The sequence below is a fragment of the Taudactylus pleione genome, unplaced genomic scaffold, assembly GCF_031769625.1.
Source record: "Taudactylus pleione unplaced genomic scaffold, aTauple2 ptg000016l, whole genome shotgun sequence".
NCBI lineage: Eukaryota > Metazoa > Chordata > Amphibia > Anura > Myobatrachidae > Taudactylus > Taudactylus pleione.
Genome location: NW_028284418.1, coordinates 11,731,194 through 11,753,328, shown reverse-complemented (window position 1 = coordinate 11,753,328; position 22,135 = coordinate 11,731,194). Strand labels below are relative to the sequence as shown.

General features: G+C 47.7%; 2 protein-coding genes and 1 pseudogene across 3 annotated transcripts; all 3 read left to right on the top strand.

Moving 5' to 3' along the window:
- Positions 1-533: 533 nt before the first annotated feature.
- On the top strand, positions 534-6,047 carry LOC148540902 (uncharacterized). Of its 2 annotated transcripts, none has more exons than XM_088474556.1 (2): positions 534-597; positions 2,583-6,047. In XM_088474556.1, the coding sequence occupies exon 2, from the start codon at positions 4,684-4,686 to the stop codon at positions 5,887-5,889; it is 1,206 nt and encodes a 401-aa protein (XP_088330682.1). In that variant the 5' UTR covers positions 534-597; positions 2,583-4,683; the 3' UTR covers positions 5,890-6,047. The 2 variants fall into 2 exon arrangements, with proteins under 2 accessions (XP_088330682.1, XP_088330691.1); XM_088474565.1 differs by lacking the exon at positions 534-597 and adding an exon at positions 1,870-2,496.
- LOC148540901 (uncharacterized) lies at positions 5,964-8,939 on the top strand (annotated as a pseudogene).
- On the top strand, positions 7,547-9,925 carry LOC148540900 (uncharacterized). The gene is made up of 2 exons (XM_088474106.1): positions 7,547-7,581; positions 8,845-9,925. The coding sequence occupies exons 1-2, from the start codon at positions 7,547-7,549 to the stop codon at positions 9,536-9,538; spliced, it is 729 nt and encodes a 242-aa protein (XP_088330232.1). The 3' UTR covers positions 9,539-9,925.
- The last annotated feature ends 12,210 nt before the right edge of the window (positions 9,926-22,135 follow it).

Below are 22,135 nucleotides of genomic sequence, written 5' to 3'. Positions count from 1 at the left end.
CGTGTCCCCAAAAAGGGGGCATGGTCTATCTGTAAAGGGGGCGTTATCTAATGGCACGCCTATCGTTACATCACTCAGGGGCAAGCCCAGCATTCCCAGAGTTGCTGGGCTGCTCCCAGGCTCTCCCCTTGCAGCAAAGTGATGCCTTGCGCATGTGCACGGTTTCTATTAAACCGCTGCTCTGCTCTCTCTCAACTTACCCCCATCGCGGGACACTGCGTCCGCAGGTGGGACAGCCGGACAGTCTCTGAATAGTGGGACTGTCCCGTTGGGAGGTATGATACACACATGGCCGCCATCGGGGGGGGGACAGTCGGGACTACTGTCCCGGACCCAGTCACTTCAATAGAAAAGGGGGGCCCGGCCCGCTCCTACCTCTCGCCCAAAGGGTCCCCCCGTCTTCCCGAGCCGCTACTGCCTGGCCGTCGAGGTGAAAGGAGCCTGCTGTCAAAGAGATCTGTCCCTGCTCCCCTCTGCAGATGTACAATAAAGTTTAGTTGGCGCGCTTGACGTGATGACGTCACCGGGCGCCACTGAAGGAGAAAGTGGAGCCGCGGCATGACCTGAGGAGCAGCAGTCTAGCACAGAAGAATATGGGTAAGTAGATTCATAGGTAGAACGAGGCTGAAACAGCGTGCTGGAGAGACAGAACATAACTTTATTACTCACATAGACCTATTAGAAACAATATACATCTACCAACAGCCTGTCTTATAGATATTCCTCCTGTGCAGCAATCCCTCGATTATTCCTTTTCAGCTTTCACTTTAGTGTGCAGGGCTGTCCCTGCTTTCCTACATACTGGCAGAAGTTTTGTTCATGTCTTTCCAGAGCACCAAATACCTGTATCACCAAATACATTTCAGCAGCTTGCTACTGAACATATATGGGCCCCAATGCATTCTATTTGCAGACACTGGAGCATCCAACCTGGTTTTCCTTTAAAATTAATTGTCACTTTTAATCTAGAAATTACTGTATAACGCTAAAATAGCGCTGTTCCTGTATATCACGCTACGAGGGGTATTCAATATGAAACGTTAACTTCACTGTCGAAGTTAATGTTTCATATCGAAGTTTTTACCTGCGTTAAAGTATCGGGTGCGCTCCCGCTTATACCCGTATTCAATATAAAATTAACGAAAACGGGAAACTCCGAAGTTGGATTTGCGTAAAGTTACGAATTTTTCCTTAAAAAAATTGTAAGTAGTAAAAACATGGGGGATCACTATGGGTACCCCCGTTTTAGCCTTTAATTGAAAGTTGGGGATTTAAATAGCCGCAGCAGGTGTTTTTTTCCCGACATTGAAGAAGTGATGCTGAAGAGCACTTAGGTTATTTTTTTCGTTTTTTTAAGTGGTCCCATCACATTTGGGGTACATGAAAATGGGTACTAGCATATTTTTATGTCCCTAAAGTAAGTTTTTAAAAATTCTGCATTTGTACACCTGCCGCTATATTTCTATTCTAGAAAACATCTGCCGCATACTTGCAGAATAGCCCTGAACCTATTTCCCTATTGTTAAACAATTTTTCCCATTTTTTTTTTTCACCCCAATTTTTTAATTATTTTTTTGGGGTGTCCCTATTTTTTTTAAAAACTTTTTTTGACACAGTTCTTTTTTAAATGTCAGTCCCAGGAGTGCAGGCTATTTTTTTTAAGCCTGCACCCCTAAACCCCAATTCCTCACTTTTTTTCGACACCTATTCAATGGTGAAAACTTATCCCCGTTTTTTATCAAAGACTTTTCAAAACTGCAAAAAGTCTTTGAAATTGAATACGGTGTAAAACTAAAACCTGCGATAATGACGTCATACCGCAAAATATTAACGCAAAAACGATGTTATCGCACCCATATTGAATACCCCTGTATGTGTATGTTTGTGGAGGCATATCATTTGCACATATGCTGCATGTGCATCTTGAAGTGCGTACAACTTTGCACATCGCTATATTGCACCACAAGGAGAGGTGTGAGGCTGCATTATGTGGGAAGGGGGGGCCTGCCTATTGAAGTCAGTCCCGGGCCCCACAATTTCTGATGGCAGCCCTGTATACACATACTAGTCACATCTATACACAATACACATTCATAGTCACACACATACATGCATAGTTACATACATACACACAGTACATAGAGTGCCCCTTCCCTGAGCTCTCTTACTATTATAAGCTGGCTGCCACTGCTAGATAGGTCTCCTCCCCTCCTCTCTCCCATGCTGCAGGTAATGAATGTACAGTGACACGTAGCCCAGCCCCCAGCCCGGACTACACCTCTCGCCTGCTCTACAGCTGCCAGTACAGTTCTATGCTGCACTGCAGCTGATTAAAGTAGTAGGGGAGGCCCTGAAAGAGGGGGGCTGGGGTAACTTGAGCCCCCCCCTTAATCTGACACTGTGTGGTCACACCCACCAGGTACCATGTGTGGCAGTGCCATCTTAGTAAATTATGCCTCCCTGGAAAGACCGACCCCCAACAGAGGCCCAGACCAGGTACCCTCCCCTTCTCCATCTGTCGCAAATCAGGGTCTTAGCATTTCCTGTATGCTCAGACAATCATACATTTCTGCTTTCCCAAGGTAAACAAATCAGCTGATTCACCTGAGTGCTCACCTGGTCTTTTAGACCAATGACTCTGAACCACTTCATATTTAAACCTGCACCTGGAGCTGAAGCATTGCCAGAACAACTTCATTCCTCCAGGGATCGGTGTAGGCTCCAGGCCTCAGTATCTGCTGTCTCCTGTGTCTCCAGTGGACTTTGTTACCTGAATCTCCCATGGACTTCAATATCTGCATTCATCCGCCGGCATACTCCATCTGCTGCTGCATCCAGGTGCCGCGGTATTCACCTATGTCCAGCGTCCCCAGTTCTACCATTACATCTATGGGTTATTACCAACTGCTGTTGTGAACATCGCCAGTCTCTACTCCTGTGGAGCCCGCCTTTGTCCCTCTGGTCCCGACGCCTGTGCTACATGGACCTTGTGCCCCAGCATATCTTTCGATATTCTGCAGTATACCAGCCGCCTCACCGGGGGTCTATTCAGGTTAGTGGTTATTCTCTCTTGATGGCTGAATATGGGTTTCCCTGTGCTATTTATTACCGTCTAGGGCTGGTTCTGTGTAAGTGGTGCTGGTTCCAGCGCTGTGGTCAGTGTGCAGAGTACAGGCTGGTGCACCAGAGCGATCAGCAAGCCGGTATTTCCAATCCTGGTCCTTCAGTGCCTGAGTTCCTAAGCGCGCTCCAGGTCTTTCATCAGAGCAGTCTCAGGGTATTGGCCCCTGAATATATAAGACTCCGATTCCAGACTGGACCAATAGAATCCTAAATCCGTGACGCCCTCAGCATCTCTGTGCTTCCATGCTGTTGTCACCGTCACCAATATCACCAGAACACTGTCTATTGTAACTATATTATGACATCTGTCTTTTTTTTCCCCTCAGCACAGTATCAGAAGATAATGGTATTCCTACATGTTCCCTAAATTTATCCCCCTCAATCTCTTCTGTGTCAGTATTATCCAGGAGTCCATTTCTATCAGGCACTACCTCAATTGTTTCTGTGATTTCTGCTCTAGCTGCAGGATTGCAACCTTATCCTGTGACAGGAATTGTTATCCTCAGTTAAAGGCATTGATGTTTCATTAGAGTCTTTAAGCTGAGGGTCTATTTCAGCTGGTGTTAGGATAGGCGCCTGTATAAAATGTGATAAAGCTATTTCATGCTCGTCAATAACCTATCCATCTTTCACTTTTTGTAGTTACTTTTCTATGGGTACTAGATGTAATGTGTTGCAGGAGGCTTCTGTGATCAAAAATTCACTCCTGAGAAGAATAACGGAGGGCTTGAATAAGACAAGAGTGTCTTAAACCAGGAGGCTGGGCTTTTGCCTGGGGTAGTGATCATGGGGTTAGGTTACAGCCTATTAAATCATTATTGGGCGGAGTGGGACAGAGCTTTTATAAGGCCAGGCTTGCAAGCCTGTGGCCTCTTTCCTGTTTCATTTGGGTCAGGTACAGTGTGCACAAGCAGACTTTTCTTTTCTATACTTTTCTTTTTTCCACTTTATCTTAGTTTTTAATCCCTGTTTCCCTTTGTGCTGTCTCTGTCCCTCTCTTCCTATAGCTCCTCTACCTGCTCTTCTCTCCCTGTGTCCCTGAGGCTGTGCCTGCTACCCTGTGCAGCTTCCCCGTGTCACCTGCTGGGCCAGCTGCTCCATGGACCGCCCCCGCCGCTCTACTCACCCTCCTGCCCGCTTCTCTCCCGCTCCAGCGGCTGATGCCCTGGCCACCTCCGCTCTTGTGAGCCCTTCCTCTACTCCCGCCAGATGGCGGGCGTCGCGGGGCTCACTCTGCCGCGCCCGCAGTGCGGGAGTTAGCCGGCGCCGCACCCGGCGCTCTGCGAGTGGGAGCTGTGCCTCCTCGCGTACACCCTCCCCCCGTGCTGCCGGACGGTCCCAGGCTGCTAGCGGAGGTGGCGTGGATGACGCTGCCTCCGCTGTTAGCGGCCGCCATCTTGGGACTCGGCGGGGGGCGGGGCTTAGGTCCGTTAATGCTGCAGCCCCACTGGTACTGCCTGGGGCTGCTGCTATGGCCTCTTTGCCTGCCGCTATTCCTGGCCCTCTGCTCCCTCCCCCCTGCCATCAGCTGGCCAGCAGGCATTTGACCCCACTGCTATTATGGGGCTTTTTGTTAATATGGCCACCACCTTGGCGCCAATGTTTGCGGCCTTGATGCCTGCTACTGCGCAAGCATGGCCAAGCACCCCTGTTGCGCCCCCCGTTGCTCCAGCCGCGTCGCAGATAAATTGCGTTTCAGACGTACGTATGCCTGACAGCGCTTCAGGTGCGGGTCCTAATGGTGGTCTTCCGTCAGTTGGGGTCCCACAGCCTTCCCTGGCTCCGGATGGCCTTTCAACATCTATTACAGGTTCCATGGACCCCTCCTGGGAAGCTGGTGACAAGGCGGCTTCTGGTTCGCATCAATCCGGTAGCCGTGCTGATCCTATAGCTGGGACGGTTGGTGAGTGTTCGGCCAGTTCCTATTCTACATTTAGTGACGTAAGTTATTCTACCTCTGATGACTCCAGTGATAATAGCCCCTCCCAGAAAGCTCGCAAGGCGCGTAAGCGTGCGGCTAAGTTCGCTAGGATTGAGGCTGACAGGCGCTTGCATAAGACTCGCCATAAGCGCCACGCCCCGCGTGATGACAAGGCGCCCGCGGATAGTGCTGACGCCGGGGTGGTGCGTTGCGCAAACACTGCGGTTCTGCGGGGTCTCCGTCCGTGCGTTAAAGACAGGATAAGGAAGGGTCGTTATGTGGACGTATTCGCCCTTACAGATACCATGCGCAAGGAGTTGCGAGCCGCCAAGCGTAAAGGCGGTATTGGTTTGGACGCCTTCCAGACGTATTCTAATTGGCAGGCTGGAATATTCGTCTTCTCGGCATGCTATTTGGAAACCCGCCCTGCAGAACACCCCAATATCATTAGGTACTTTCATCTAATTCATAATATGCAGAGGTCAGGCCGAGGGACTGCTTGGCGCGTTTACGACGAAGAATTTCGTCGTAAGCAGGACCGGCTGCACATTATTGATTTTGGCTGCAAGGATGTCGAGGTCTGGCTCGATGTCACTCAGGGTGCCAAATCTTCTCCGGCTGCAGTTGGCCAACGGAGAAAGTTCGGCGCTAGCCGGTCAGGCCCAAACAACCTTAGTAAGGGTAAGTGCTTCGCATTTAACTCGACACAGTGTTCATTTGGTCAGCGGTGTCGTTTTTACCACCTCTGTAGCAAATGCGGCGATGCCCACCCAGCTTCTGGCTGCTCGAAATCTATCGCTTCCCCAGATCCCAGAAAGCCTGCCGGCCCCGGGCCTGCTAGTTAAAGCTTTCTCCCCTGTGAACCTTGACGCCATGGCAAAATGGCTCGCTTGGTACCCTGACACAGTTGCGGCGTAGTTTTTAAGTGATGGCTTTCAGTTTGGTTTTCGTTTGCCGGTAGCTTCAGTGGTGCCTACGGGTTCTCCAAGGAACCTTCGATCTGCTATAGAGCTGCCGTACATCGTTAGGGAAAAAGTCCTTAAGGAGGTGCGGCTTGGTCGCATCATTGGTCCTTTTATTGTGCCCCCTTTAGCTGACTTGGTGCTGTCCCCTGTTGGGGTGGTCCCTAAGAAGACGCCCGGTACTTTTAGGCTCATTCAGCACCTATCTTTCCCATCTGGCCGATCAGTTAATGACGCCATTCCGCAGGAGTTGTGCTCGGTCTCTTATCAGTCTTTTGATGAGGCGCTAGAGCTAGTCAGGGCTCACGGACCCGGCACTTTGATGGGAAAGGTGGATGTGGAATCGGCTTTTTGCTTGTTGCCCTTGCACCCGGACTCGTTCAGGTACATGGGTTTTCGTTTGGACGACGGATACTACATAGACAAGTGCTTGCCTATGGGGTGTTCCGTGTCCTGTGCCTATTTCGAAAGGTTTAGTACCTTTCTGCATTGGTGCGTCGAGGCTGGTACCGGCGGTCAGGGCGTGGCCCATTACCTGGATGACTTCCTGTGCGTCGGCCCTGCTGATTCCCCCCGTTGCCGTTTTTTGTTAGAGTCCATTCAGGCACTTTTTTCCTTTTTTGGGGTTCCTATTGCCAGCGATAAAACCTTGGGCCCCGTCTCCCGGCTGTCCTATCTGGGCATTGAAATTGATACCTTGGATGGCTGCTGCAGGCTTCCAGCTGAGAAACTTCTCAAATTGAAGCATGCCATTCAGGGTTGCCTGGCTGCGGGTAAGGTGACATTGCGGCAAGCTCAGTCTCTCCTGGGTTTGCTCAATTTCTCTTGCCGGGTGATCCCCATGGGTAGGGTATTTTCTAGGAAACTACAGCGAGCCACTGCAGGTGTCCGCCGGGCGCACCATTTTATTCGCAAATAAAGCCGAAATAAAAAGGGATCTAGCTATTTGGCTCTCGTTTTTAGCCGACTTTAATGGTGTTCTCCTGTGGCTGCCTCCTCCTGTTCCCAGCGGTCAGTTGCAGTTGTTCACGGACGCGGCCGGCTCGTCGGGTTTTGGGTGTTACCTCCGTGGGTCATGGTGCGCTGCCCCCTGGCCTGCGGAGTGGTTTTCCAGGGGTTTAACTAAAGATCTAATCCTTCTGGAATTGTTTCCCATTATGGTGGCGCTGGAACTGTGGGCTACTGAGTTGCGCGATACGAACATTGTTTTTAGATGCGACAACCTAGGCGTTGTTCACGCTGTTAATGGACAGCGCGCTTCTTCCTTGCCTGCTTTGCGCTTGCTTTCGCACATGTGCTGCGTTGTTTGCAATTTAACATTTTGTTTAAGGCACGTCACATTTCAGGCTTGGACAATAACATTGCTGACGCGCTCTCCCGTTTTCAGTGGGATCGGTTTAGGTCGCTTGCTCCGGAGGCTTGTTTAGTTGGTGAGCCTTGCCCCCCATATGTTTGGCAGGTATCGAGTCGGCATGGAGGGTCTAGCGGAGCAATCCCTTGCCCCAACTACATTGCGGGCCTATCAGAAGGCTTGGTCCGAATGGGAAAGTTACCTACGTCATCGCGGAAGCCAAGGTGAGAGCGCGCAGTGCTCAATGCTTTCTTTTGTTTGGAGCATGTATGTCTCTGGTCGGTCCCGCGCGGTAGTTTCGCGCATGCTGGCTGGCATTTCCTTTTATTCCAGGCTGAAAGGGCGCACAGACCTTATGAAGAGCTTTGCAGTTATCAAGGCCCTTAAGGGTTGGGCTCGCGCCTCGCCTCGGCCGGTTGATAAGCGAAGACCGATTGATATTCCCCTTTTGATTAAGTTGCTAGCTGCGGTTCCTCATGTGGTGATTTCTCCTTTCGAGGCTAATCTTTTTTGTTTGGCTTTTTCTATGGCATTTCATGGTGCCTTCCGTATTTTGGAGCTTGTTGCCCCTTCTAGATTAGCGCTTTCGCCCATGTCCCGTTCCGATATCAGTATTGGGGAGGGGGCTTTGTTGTGCAAAATACCGCGATCTAAAACTGATCAACTGGGTCGCGGTCGTTGGGTCTCCCTTAAGTCCTGCGTGGATCACCGTGTTTGCCCGGTACATTTGGCTAAGCTTTTCGTGCCATTACGGCCTGTAGTTGGCGGCGCATGGTTGCTTCATGCTGACGGTTCGCCTCTTACTAAGTATCAGTTTCAGTTCATTTTTAGACACTGTTTGGTTCACATTGGCCTCTCCCCCGGAGATTTCGGTACCCATTCCTTTAGAATTGGCGCAGCTACATCGGCCGCCGCGGCTGGCTTGTCGGTTCCGCAGATCATGGCTCTAGGGCGTTGGAAATCGGCTTGCTATAAGCGTTATGTTAGGCCGGCGGTCGCTGATTAAATTGCTGTTGCGTTTTCTGTTGATGTTATGTCTGCCTATGTCTCATGTCTTCGTTCGACTTTTCTTCATGTTTGTTATGTTTGTCTTGTTATGTCTCCCCTGTCCATCCTACTCGGGTAATACTTGCCACTTGTTGCTTTAAACAAGTGGGGGTCTTGAGGGATTTTATTTTACCTTGCTAGACGGACTAATTCGGCCAAACATACAGTCCCTCAGCAGGTTTTTGGTTTACCTCTCGTCGAGTTGCTTTGTTTTTTCCTGTTTCCACCCCCCCCCTCCCCTCTCCCCTTCCCTCCCTGGTTTTCCCCTATCGTTCTCTATTGTTGTCCAATGCTAATTTAGATTCTAAACTTAAACTTGTTTGTTCTACGTGTTATTAGGCAGCCAAATTTAAAATCGTTATAAAATTAGTTACTGTAAATTTAAGTAAAGTTTGTTATTTTGATTAGTCTCTTCAAACTAAACCTTAATTGTGCTTAAGTTCCCAATCTAGTTATAGTCGGTTTCTTACGGCTGCTAAAATATTTGTTTTACGTCCTGTCTGTCTCTCTCCTGTTACTCTGTTTTCATTTACTAATTCTATTTACATTCCTTTCCTGCCCCTTATAGGTCCGATATTTGATGTTAGGGATGTTTGGATCGTGGGCCATTCATTTGTTTTTTGGGCCGCTAGGGCCTCCCATGTCAGCGTCCAGCTGTTACAGCCTGAGTCCGCGAGGATTCGCTGCTTAGGGTTTAGGGGTCTGCGTTGGGGGTCTCTTAAGACAAGATTGATGGCCGCAGTACGGCAGTTTGGTGTCCCCAAAGTGCTGGTTATACATCTGGGTGGAAACGACATTGGTTCCAGGATTTCCCTTGATTTAAGGCTTGACATAGTGTCCGACCTCCTCCTCATTATGGGTGCTTGGCCTTTCTGTAAAGTGATTTGGTCCTGCATCATCCCTAGGCTACAGTGGCGTGGTGCTCGTTCTCCAAAAGCTTTGGACGAGGCTCGTAAGAAAATCAATGCTGCTGTAGGGAAGTTTCTGCTGTCACAGGGAGGTTTTGTGATCCAACATCCTTTAATCAGGTTTCGTGATAAACATCTCTATAGGCCTGATGGGGTGCATCTAACGGAGGCTGGTTTAGTTTTGTTTGTTGGGAGTTTGTTTGATGGTATAAGTCAGGTGGTCTAGTGCGTATGGTGGCGGGCTGCGGTTCTCTTATGTAGATCCTTGCTTTGGCGAGAAGTACGGCTTATCATCAGCCCGGGTGTAGTGTGTGTGCATTGGGTGTGCTTACCTTCTATTAAGTTGAGAAGTACTGTACCACCTCTACGGGGGCAGTACAGCCATCTAAGGATGGTTTTGTGTGTGTTAGAAGGTCTATGATTAATACCCAAGTGCAGGGTTTGACATCCATAGGGCGGATATACGCCCGCAATGCCGTGTTTTGTTGTTGAGTTTGCATTGTTGGGCTGCTCTGTGTAAGTGCCGTCCTTCCAGCCACCATACAATATTTAAAATATTTAAATAATTAAATTAACTTTCTTAAATAAATAGCTGACCTGTTTTTTAAATCCATTACTGTCTCCGTGTCTTTATTATTAGATAAGTTTGAAGTGTTATATGTTATGGTTAATGATCACATACACTGGGCAAAACATCAGCCGTTACTAGGTTTAATACAAATATTTTTTCAGCAATAGTGATATAGTAGGGGGGTATTTATCAAAGGTGGGAGAGAGATAAAATTGATAGTGATAATTATGGCAAGTTAGTTGTGGCATGGTTAAATCATTCATCTGTCCCATTATTATAGCAGCCTTTTGAATTTCTGATATCTTTTACTGCATCACCAAAGCATTTATCTTTCAGTCAAAGTAACTCAAAATATTAAGTAGATCTTTCTCCTGGCCTATAAAAGCCACAGACCTATTGGTGCATGAATTGGGGGTTGGGAATCACAACTTGCCCCCCCCTCCCAATATTTGAGAGTGGTGCCATTCAATGCATCATGCCACACTGAGTGCAGTGCATTGCTGGGAGCTGATTAAAGACTGAGGGCCATATATATAAGCTGCAATTCCCCAACGCCGATCTGATCGGTTATCAAAACCGCCAATTGGTACTTCATCGGGTAATCAGGGAGATTCTGCAGGCTAAAAATCCACAGTTTTGCAGATACTGATCATTTTGTGGTTAAGACCGAAAAAATCAACATGTTGGATTTCCCCAATGCCCCGACCCAGGTGCCTGGGGATTGGTGAATTGCGACAATATGTCACTGATGTATCTGGGCCATAAATCTCATGAGACTTAGCACAATCGGTCAGAGAGGCATGTGCTGAGCTCTGATTGGTGGAGCTCATCACATGCTTTTCTGACCAGTGGAGCAGCCTCATGGGAGGCATGCATCAGAGTGAGGCAGTGCCTGCTGCCCTGGACTGTGTAACCTTTGCTGCTTGATGAGGGCTGGGATTTTTTTTATTAAAGAATGGAACCCCCATAATGCCATAATGAACAGAAGCAGTGAGGTATTTACTATGTTGGATACACATATAAAGCTGTATGTAACACGTCTGACTTATTAGGGGATAAAGTCTAGGGAAACTTTGTGTATTTGTTTATTTTTGACAACTCACAATACATACTCCTAGGGGTAAATTTACTAAAGTTAGAGTTTTTAGAAGTGAGTTTTAAAAGTGATGTTGCCCATAGCAACCAAACAGATTCTACTTAACATTTAACTAGGACCTTCTAGAAGATAATAGTTAGAATCTGATTGGTTGCTATTAGGGGTGTGCACCGGCCACTTTTCGTGTTTTGTGTTTTGGTTTTGGATCTGGATCTTTGTTCGTGTTTTGGATCTGGATTGGTTTTGCCAAAACCACCCTTCGGTGTTTTGGGTTCTGGGTTTTGTGTTTTGGATCTGTATTTTTTTTTAAAAAAGCATAAAAACAGCTAAAATCACAGAATGTGTTGATTTTTCTGCTCCTATGCTATTATTAACCTCAAAAACCTTAATTTCCACTCATTTCCAGTCTATTCTGAACACCTCACACCTCACAATAGTGTTTTTATGTCCAAAAGGTTGCACCGAGGTAGATGGATGACTATGCTAAGCGACACGAGTGGGCGGCACAAACACGTGGCCCATCTAGGAGTGACACTGCAGTGGCAGACAGGATGGCAGTTTGAAAAACTAGGCCCCAAACAGTACATAATTCAAAGAAAAAAAAAAGAGGTGCAAGATGGAATTGTCCTTGGGCCCTCCCACCCACCCTTATGTTGTATAAACAGGACATGCACACTTTAACAAACCAATCATTTCAGCGCCAGGGTCTGCCACACGACTGTGGCTGAAATGATTGGTTCGTTTGGGCCCCCACAAAACAAGCTGGCAATTAATCTGTCCCTGCACAAACTGGTTCTACGGAGGCAAGATGTCATCCTCATCCTCATCCACCGAATCCTCACCCTCTTCAGTGTTGTGTACATCCTCATCCTCACAGAGTATTAACTCGTCCCCGCTGGAATCCACCACCACAGTTCCCTCTGTATGTTCTGGAGGCTGATCTCCCTGGAAGAGTTGGTAATTCATTTTTATGAACATCATCTTCTCCACATTTTGTGGAAGCAACCTCCTACGCCTTTTGCTGACAAGGTTTCCGGCTGCACTAAACACTCTTTCGGAGTACACACTGGAGGGGGGGCAACTCAGGTAAAATAGAGCCAGTTTGTACAGGGGCCTCCAAATTGCCTCTTTTTCCTGCCAGCACAGGTACGGACTGTCTGACATGCCTACTTGGATGCTGTCACCGATGTAATCCTCCACCATTCTGTCAATGGTTACAGTACCATATGCAGTGACAGTAGACATGTCAGAAATTGTTGCCAGGTCCTTCAGTCCGGACCAGATGTCCAAACTTGGTCCTACCTGCCCTGCATCACTGCCAGCGGGTTGCTTAGGATACCTAAGTTTTTTTCCTGGCAGCCCCATGTTGCAGGAGAAAATGAAGAAGGAGGTGTTGACGTGTCACGTTCCGCTTCAGCTGACAGTGTTTTTACCAGCAGGTCTTTGCATCTCTGCAGGCTTGTGTCGGCCGGAAAGAGAGACACCACATAGGCTTTAAACCTAGGATCGAGCACGGTGGCCAAAATGTAGTGGTCTGATTTCAACAGATTGACCACCCTGGAATCCTGGCAAAGCGAAAGAAGGGCTTCATCCACAAGTCCCACATGTCGAGCGGAATTGCTCTGTCTTAGCTCCTCCTTCATTTTCTCCAGCTGCTTCTGCAAAAGCCTGATGAGGGGAATGACCTGACTCAAGCTGGCAGTGTCTGAACTGACTTCATGTGTGGCAAGTTCGAAGGGCTGGAGAACCTTGCGCAATACGGAAATCATTCTCCACTGTGCTTGAGTCAGGTGCATACCCCCTCCTTTGCCTATGTCATAGGTGGATGTATAGGCTTGAATGGCCTTTTGCTGCTCCTCCATCCTCTGAAGCATATAGAGGGTTGAGTTCCACCGCGTCACAACCTCTTGCTTCAGGTGATGGCGGGGCAGGTTCAAGAGTGTTTGCTGGTGCTCCAGTCTTCGGCACGCAGTCAATGAATGGCGAAAGTGGCCAGAAATTTTTCGGGCCACCCAGAGCGTCTCTGCACATTCCTGTCGCTTTTCAGAAAATTCTGCACCACCAAGTTTATTGTGTGAGCAAAACATGGGACGTGCTGGAATTTTCCCAGATGTAATGCCTGCACAATATTGGTGGCGTTGTCAGATATCACAAATCCCCAGGAGAGTCTAAGTGGGGTAAGCCACTGGGCGATGATTTCCCTCAGTTTCTCTAAGAGGTTGTCGGCGGTGTGCCTCTTACTGAAACCGGTGATACACAGCGTAGCCTGCCTTGGAACGAGCTGGCGTTTCTGAGATGCTGCTACTGGTGACGCTGCTGCTGTTGCTGCGTAAGGTGATACATCTACCCAGTGGGCTGTCACAGTCATATAGTCCTTAGTCTGCCCTGTTCCACTTGTCCACATGTCCGTGGTTAAGTGGACATTGGGTACAACGGCATTTTTCAGGACACTGAGGACACTTTTTCTGACGTTTCTGTACAGTCTTGGTATCGCCTGCCTAGTGAAGTGGAATCTAGACGGGATTTGGAACCGGGGACACACTACCTCCATCAATTGTCTAAATCCCACTGCACTAATGGCGGATACCGGACGCACGTCTAACACCAACATAGCAGTCAAGGCCTCAGTTATACGTTTTGCTTCAGGATGACTGCTGTCGTACTTCATCCTCCTCGCTAAGGACTGTTGGAGGGTCAATTGTTTAGTAAAAGTAGTGGTGTTCCTACTTCCTCTCTGGGATGATGAACGACTCCCAGCAGCAGCAACAGCAGCAGTGGCAGCAGGAGGCGTAGCAATGCAGGATCCTCCGGAGGAATCCCGGATAGGAGAGTCAGTCATGCCAGTGACATGGCCTGCAGGACTACTTCCGATCCTTCCTAAGGAGGAAATTGACGAGGAGGGAGTTGACGGTGTGGTTTGCAGGCGCTTGGATACAACAGGACAACGGGATTTAGGTGTCCCTGGACTGCTTACGGTCTTAGCCAAAGTTTCTGAACTTGACAGTAACTTTTTATGAACGCGCTGCAGGTGCCGTATAAGGGAGGATTTTCCTAGGTGGTTAACGTCCCTACCCATACTTTTTCCACCTTTTACATATGGTACATATGGCAAGACAGTTGTTGTCCGGATTTGGATAGAAATATTGCCAGACCAAAGAGGTGGAATGTTTGGTCTTCTGCCCAGGCATGACCGTGATGGGCTTTTTCATCCCACGGACAACAACTGTCTCCCCCGGAGCCTGATTTAGGCAAACCACATCACCATCAGAATCCTCCTCGCTAACTTCCTCCTCAGCGCCAGCTACACCAGTATCCCCATCCTGTTGTACTTCAACAGTGACATCTTCAATTTGCATATCAGCAAGTGGACTGTGGGTGCTCCTTTCAGCACTTGCAGGGGGCGTGCAAATGGTGGAAAGAGCCACCTCTTCCCGTCCAGTGCTGGGAAGGTCAGGCATCGCAACCACCACCACACTTGGACTCTCCTTGGGGATTTGTGATATCTTCTTAGAACGCACAGTTCTTCGCTGTGCTTTTGCCAGCTTAACTCGTTTGATTTTTTTAGTGGGAGGAGGGCTTCCATCGTCATGTGAAGCTGAACTACTAGTCATGAACATAGGGAAAGACCTTAGCCATTCCTTGCCACTCCGTGTCGTAAATGGCATATTGGCAAGTTTACGTTTCTCTTCAGATGATTTAAATGTTTTTTTCAAGGTCATTTTCCTGAACTTTGTCATTTGGGATTGTATGTGCCCTCTAATATGACATTGGACATCGGCCTTGGCAGATGACGTTGATGGCATGTTATCCCTATTTTATTTTTATCGGAGAAAGTTTGGTCCTCCATTTATGTTATATTGATATACACGAGCGGCTAAGGCGCACACAAACACAGAAAATAATTTTTTATTTTTGTTGGAGACTAGTGCACTTTGTGGGTTACACCACCCTTTAAGAAATGAGCCAGCCGGCTCTTTACTTATGGGACACAGGCGCACGCTTGACGCTGCTCCTTTGTTGATGCACGTGCAGCCACAGTGCACACAATTCACAAACACAGAAATTTTTTTTAATTTTGTTTGGAGTGCCCTTTGGGGGTTACAGCACCCTTTAGCGGTCAATCCAGCCGGCCCTTTATTTATGGGACACAGGCGCACGCTTGGCACTACTTTGTTGATGCACGTGCGGCTACTGCGCACACAATTCACAAACACAAAAAAATATATTTTTTAATTTTGTTTGGAGTGCCCTTTGGGGGTTACAGCACCCTTTAACGGACAAGCCAGCCGACCTTTTACTTATGGGACACAGGCGCACGCTTGGCGCTGCTCCTTCGTTGATGCATGTGCAGCCACAGTGCACACAATTCACAAACACAGAAAAATATATATTTTTATTTTGTTTGGAGTGCCCTTTGGGGGTTACAGCACCCTTTAACGGACAAGCCAGCCGGCCTTTTATTTATGGGACACAGGCGCACGCTTGGCGCTGCTCCTTCGTTGATGCACGTGCAGCCACAGTGCACACAATTCACAAACACAAAAAAATATATATTTTTATTTTGTTTGGAGTGCCCTTTGGGGGTTACAGCACCCTTTAACGGACAAGCCAGCCGGCCTTTTACTTATGGGACACAGGCGCACGCTTGGCGCTGCTCCTTCGTTGATGCACGTGCAGCCACAGTGCACACAATTCACAAACACAGAAAAATATATTTTTTTATTTTGTTTGGAGTGCCCTTTGGGGGTTACAGCACCCTTTAGCGGTCAATCCAGCTGGCCCTTTATTTATGGGACACAGGCGCACGCTTGGCACTACTTTGTTGATGCACATGCGGCTACTGCGCACACAATTCACAAACACAGAAAAAATATATTTTTTTTTAGCACTTGGGGGGAGCACCCCTGACGGACAGAGCACCCTGTGGACAACACTACAGCACCCCTTTAGGACTGGGACACTGCACAAGACTTTGGAGTGGCCCCTATGGACAACTGACTGCACAACACAGTCCAGCCAGCCCCTATGGACTTTGAAGTAGTGGACACAGCCCCTATGGACAACAGCAGCACAGCACAACACTACACTGCACTACACTACACTACACTGCAACACTACACTACACAGCCCAGCCAGCCCTAACTCCCACCCTCCCTCTTCACTGTCCACAGCCGATTGAGAAAATGGCGCCGACGCGGGTACCTTATATAGGATCCAAAACCCGCAAGACCCGGAAATCGGGATGATGACGTTTTGCGTCGATTTCAGATCCGAGTCAGACGGAATCCCAACATGAATCAGAATCCCGGTGCCAGCATCTCGACCACTGACATCTCGGCAGTTAGTATTTCGGTTAGGGAGAGGGTTAGATTTAGGGTTAGGCACAAGGTGGAGGGTTAGGGTTAGGCTGTGGGAAGGGATGGTTCGGTTTAGTCTGCAGGGAGGGTTAGGTCTAGGGGCATACAGGCCTACCCTCCCAGTTTTTGCGGGAGGCTCCCGGTTTTTTGGGTAACCCCCCGCACCCCCAGAAGGGTAGGCACTTCTCCAGCATTCTGCCCACTTCCTAGTGAAGTGGGCAGAATGGGGAGAATTTCCGCGGCAATTGCGGGTCCCCGTGTAAGAAGCGGGGCTTACTGACTCGATTCTGCATGAGTCGCGTCATTTAGCCTGCCCCCTATCTAAATTTCAGACAATCACGGCAATTTACCACAAAGGAGGTGAGGCTTATTGACGCAAACCGTCAGGGCTCTCCCACATGCTGCTGTATGCTGGGCTACAGTGGAACCGGGGAGACTGCTGCCGCTGAGCAGCAGCAGCAGTCTCCTCTGCCTGTGGGGGGGGGGGAGCGATCGCACTGATCACACACCCCCTCACATTTGTGCCTTGCTGAGATGCTCACAGCATCCTCCTTCTCAGCGTGCAGCACTGTGAAAATAGTTTTTCCTTTTTTTTCTAAGAGGGAGTGGCCACTCCTCCCGCAATTTGGCCATGTCCTCAGATAGTAATGGAGCCCAGGCCAGCTCTCTACGGCCCTGGATCTGATGCATTATATATGTCCGTGCAACAAGACAGCACCTATTTGCATCAGCTGTGCATTCACAATCAGCATTTGCACCTCCCCCTAAGCACCTGCAAATAATACGGTTTTCTATGATGTAAATGTTCCAACTTACCTGTCTGCAGAAAGGCGAACACTCCTTTAGTTTGCTCAGCAAAGTAAGAACTTCCCACCCTTCCCCTGTACCATTGTTCCAGGTGCAGTGTCAGAATCTTCATAGGCACCTATTCGTGCTCCAATTGTTTTTCTTCTTTGAAAAAGCCTCCTGTGGAGCGAAACATGTTAGAGGAATGACTATTGCCATTATAAAAACCTAAAGGATACGTGAGTAGACCAGTGATATACCCATAACGGGACTATGGACTTTTCATATTAAGGTGCGGTGTGCTGATTATAGTTGCAGGTGGCCTTCGTCCCCGAGACAGCACACAGAGGTGGCATTGCAGCCGCGGAAGGCAGTTCTCAATGTGCACTGTACTGTATGAACATTGATTCTAAATCATCCGTACTTTGGTAATCCGGTTATAGCTGTACGCGGTCTCCCTCCCTTATACAACATACGGAGAAGCTATACCGCAGGACGCAGCTTTCATTATAAATACAAATTGACAATGCTTGCCTACGTTTGAAAAAGCATTTCTGAGCGATTGTGAAAGCAACACCTATGAGCGCAAGTTAAACTGAACGTGTACTGCTACATCTGAGTGACGTGCCATAAACCTGATTGATATCCAAATGTAAATTAGCCACAAAGTAATTAGTAAGATCTTCTTATTGATGAAAACACACTGATACTTTTCAGAAAATGCATGTAGCCATAGGGATCATTGGGGGAGATATATTAACCTCATCAACGCACATTATGTCTCTGAGATCCGAACTCACCCGAACTTTGGGTTTTCCCGCCTGGCTCAGATCTCAAAACGAGGCAAAACGTCATCATTCCGCTGTCGGATTCTTGTGGGTTTCAGATTGTATAAAAGGTTCCGCGATCACTGCCATTTTCATTCCTGCTGTGGAGAGTGAAGAGGTAGGAGGGGGCTGTGGTTGCTGTGTATAGGGGCTGGCTACTGTTGTCACTTGTCAGGGGCTGGCTGCTTAATGTCTATTGGGGCTGCCTGTAGTCCTGTACATAGGGGCTGGCTGGCTGGCTGTTGTCCATAGGGGCTGTCTGGCTGTTGTCCTGTCCATAGGGGCTGGTTGGCTGTTGTCCTGTCCATAGGGGCTGACTGTTGTCCATAGGGGTTGTCTGGCTGTGCTACTGTGTTGTCCAGGGGGGGTGCTCTGTCCATCAGGGGTGCTCTTCACCCCCAGTGTGAATTTATTCTTTTTGCGTGTGTGTGCGCGTTAGCCACACTTATCAGCAATGTAGGTGCGCAGGATTGCTGCATCTGTCATTTAACAAGGGGCTGCTGCCTGATTCAGGGGTGCTCTTCACCCCCAGTGTGAAAAATATATATATAAAAAAAAAATCTGTTTTTGCCTGTTAGCCACACTTATCAACAACGTATGTGCGCAGGGGTGCTGCCTGTGTCATTTATTAAGGTGCTGCTGCCTACTTCAGGGGTGCTCTTCACCCCCAGTGTGAAAAAAAGAAGAAAAAATTCCTGTGTGTGCATGTTAGCAACAATTATCAGCAACGTAGGTGCACAGGGGTCCTGCCTGTATCAAGGGGCTGCTGCCTCGTTCAGGGGTGCTCTTCACCCCCAGTGTGAAAAATAAAAATTAAAACTATTTTTCTGTGTGTGTGCACATTAGCCACACTTATCAGCAAGGTCGGTGCACAGGGGTGCTGCCTGTGTCATTTATCAAGGGGCTTGTGCCTCGTTCAGGGGTGCTCTTTACCCCCAGTGTGAAAAAAATAAAAACAATTTTTTCTGTGTGTGAGTGCGCATTAGCCATACTTTTCAGCGAGGATGTTTGTGTAAAAACTGTAAATCAGGCAACAGTTGTTGCCCATGGTGGGAAAAATCCCATTGTTGCCATGCCTGGGCAAAGGACCAAAAAATCCACTTATCATGTGTGGAATTATTTCCACCCAAATCCAGACAACCTTTGCCAAGCCATATGTAACCGTTGCCATGTAACAGTGAGTAGAGGTAAAGACCTTAACCATCTAGGAACCTCCTCCCAGTTACATCACTTGCAGCACATTCATCAAATTGGAAAGGGTATTTAAAATTCTGAAGCTTTGGGGACAAAAAAATGGACAACTATCAGTCCAGTGTCACCTTGCTGCTCCCTTCTATCTGGATCCAAGCACTTGCAATCTCCACCACCAACACCTGCATCATCATCAACATCCTCATTCGTGATCGGAAGTAGTACTCCTGCATCTAATATCATAAGGGCTGACTCCTCTCCTATCCGTGGTTCCTCAGAAGGATCCTTGAGGGCTACACCTGCTGCTGCGAGTGGATCTTCATCCCAGAAGGGGACCAGGAAGAAGACTACTTGTAGTAGTTCAACACAACCAATTGACTGTCAAAAAATCCTTTGCATTTGCGAGCAAGTATGACAGCAAACACCCAGTTGCACAGCAGATTACTGACACCATAACAGCTATGCTGGTATTAGATGTGCATCCAGTATCCGCCATTAATGCAGTTAATGGAGGTCCTGTGTCCCCACTACCATGTCCCTTCTAGATTCCACTTCTCTAGACTAGCAATTCCCAATCTGTACAAGGACAAAAAAAAAACTTATTAATGTCCTTCGAAATGCCATTGTGCCCACTGTCCACTTAATCACAGATATGTGGACAAGTGGGAAAGGGCAAACTAAAGATTACATGACTGTGCAAGCCCACTGGGCAAGTGTATTGCCTCTAACAGTACAACAAATGCCAGCTCATTCAGAGGCAGGCTACTCTGTGTATCACCTGTTTCACTAAGAGGCATACCACTGAGAACCTCTTAGAAAAACTCATGGAAATAATTGCAAAATGGCTTACCCTACTTGGACTCTCCTCGGGATTTATGATTTCTGACAATGCCAGCAATATTGGGCGAGCATTACATGTGGGTGAATTCGAACACATCCCATGTTTTGCTCACACAATTAATTTGGTGGTGCAACATTTAAAAAAAATGACAGGGGCGTGCAGGAGATGCTCTCGGTGGCCCAAAAGATTTCTGGACATTTTTGACATTCAGCAACTGGGTCTCAAAGATTGCAGAACCAGCAAGAACTGTTGAATTTGCCCTGACATCAGCTGAAGCAAGAGGTAGTAACTAGGTGGAGTTCTACTCTCTATATGCTTCAGCGGATGGAGGAGCAGCAAAAGGCTATCCAAGGCTACACTACGGCCTATGACATATAGGTGCTGGAATGCACCTTAGTCAAGCGCAGTGGAGAATAATTTCTGTGTTGTGTAAGGTTCTCAAACCCTTTGAACTTGCCACATGTGAAGTTAGTTCAGACACTGCCAGCTTGAGTCAGGTTATTCCCCTAATCAGACTTTTGCAAAAGCAGCTGGAGAAACTGAAGAAGGAGCTGAAATGGAGTGATTCCACTAGATATGTCGGACTGGTAGATCAAGCCCTTCATTCGCTTTGCCAGGATCCAAGGGTCGTCAATCTTTTGAAATCGGATCACTATATTTTGGTGACCATACTTGATCCTAGGTTTAAGTCATACCTTGTGTCTTTCTTTCCGATGGACATAAATCTGAAAAGATGCAAAGAGCTGTTGGTAAAAAAATTGTCAGCTCAATCGGTACGTGACACGGCATAATCTCCTACTTCAGTTTCTGCAGCTACCAGGAAAAAAAATAAATTTTCCTAAGAGACCCACTGCTGGTGGTGATGCAGATCAATCAGCAAAAACTAATGACATCTGGTTGGGTCTGAAAGAACTGCCTACAATGAGTGGCATGTCTACCATGACTTTGTCTGATACGGTCACCATTCAAAGAATGGTGGATGATTATTTTAGGGATAGCATCCAAATAGGCATGTCAGACATTCAGTTTCACTACTGGCAGGAAAAAGATGCAATTTTGAAGTCCCTTACACAAACTGGCTTTGCTGTACTTAAGTTACCCACCCTCCAGTGTGTACTCTGAAAGAGTTTTAAGCACAGTCGGGAACCTTGTCAGTGATTTTCGTAGGTTACTTCCCAAAAATGTGGAAAAGATGATGTTCAAAATGGATTACAAATTTCGCAAGGAAGACCTTTATCAGCAATTAAGTAAAAAAACTACAGAAGCGTTTGTAATGGTGGATTCCAGCGGGGACGATTTAATATTGTGTGAAGAAGAGGATGTACACACTGATGGGGATGACAATGATGACATCTGATCTTACTTATGTTGTAAAGCCAGTTTGTGTATAAGATGATTGCCAACAATGTCCACTGCGCATTTGCAGCTTGTTTTGTGGGGGGTCCAAACAAACCAATCATTTCAGCCACAAGTGGCAGTCCCTGTCACTGAAGTGATTGGTTTGTTAAACTGTGAATGTCCTGTTTCATTTATACAACATAAGGGTGGGTGGGAGGGCCCAAGGACAATTCATTCTTGCACCTTTTTCCTTTCCATTATGTGCAGTTTGGGGCATTGCTGTCTGACATTTTTAATGTTATGGTTTATGAATGTCCAGAAATTGTAATAGCTACAGACAGCATCTCCTGCATGTCCCTTTCATTTTTTTAAGGAGAATTCTGAACCAACTGCTGCTTGTGTCAACCCGGCGGCACTAGCTCAAAGCCCACATCCTGTTGCATGGCCCAAAGGCCACATTCCGCCAAGAGTTCTCAAGGCTGCTACATGGCCCAGAGGCCAGATCCTGCTTCACAGCTCAAAGGCCACCTGTCGTCACTCCTCACCAGCCCTCAAGGCTGTCACGGGTGCAACTTGCCAAGAGTTCCAGCCCTCAAGGCTGTTGCAGGACTAGTTCCCAATCATAACTCTGTATTCCAGTACTACTCAGCCTGGAGGCTGCATCAACAATTAACTATCAGCTATCAATTCTTACTTCAGCCAATGGCTGCATCAATTATCAAGTATCAACTATTCTTACTTCAGTCAGTGGATGTATCAAGTATCAACTATTCTTATTTCAGCCAGTGGCTGTGCCAAGTATCAACTATCAATTCT

Excerpts from the sequence above, each read along its gene's own strand:
- LOC148540902 (XM_088474556.1), top strand. The coding sequence starts at position 4,684 with ATGGGGCTTTTTGTTAATATGGCCACCACCTTGGCGCCAATGTTTGCG.
- LOC148540900 (XM_088474106.1), top strand. The coding sequence starts at position 7,547 with ATGGGAAAGTTACCTACGTCATCGCGGAAGCCAAG. Across the intron at positions 7,582-8,844 it reads ACGTCATCGCGGAAGCCAAG|TTCCCAATCTAGTTATAGTC; the intron begins GTGAGAGCGCGC and ends ATTGTGCTTAAG.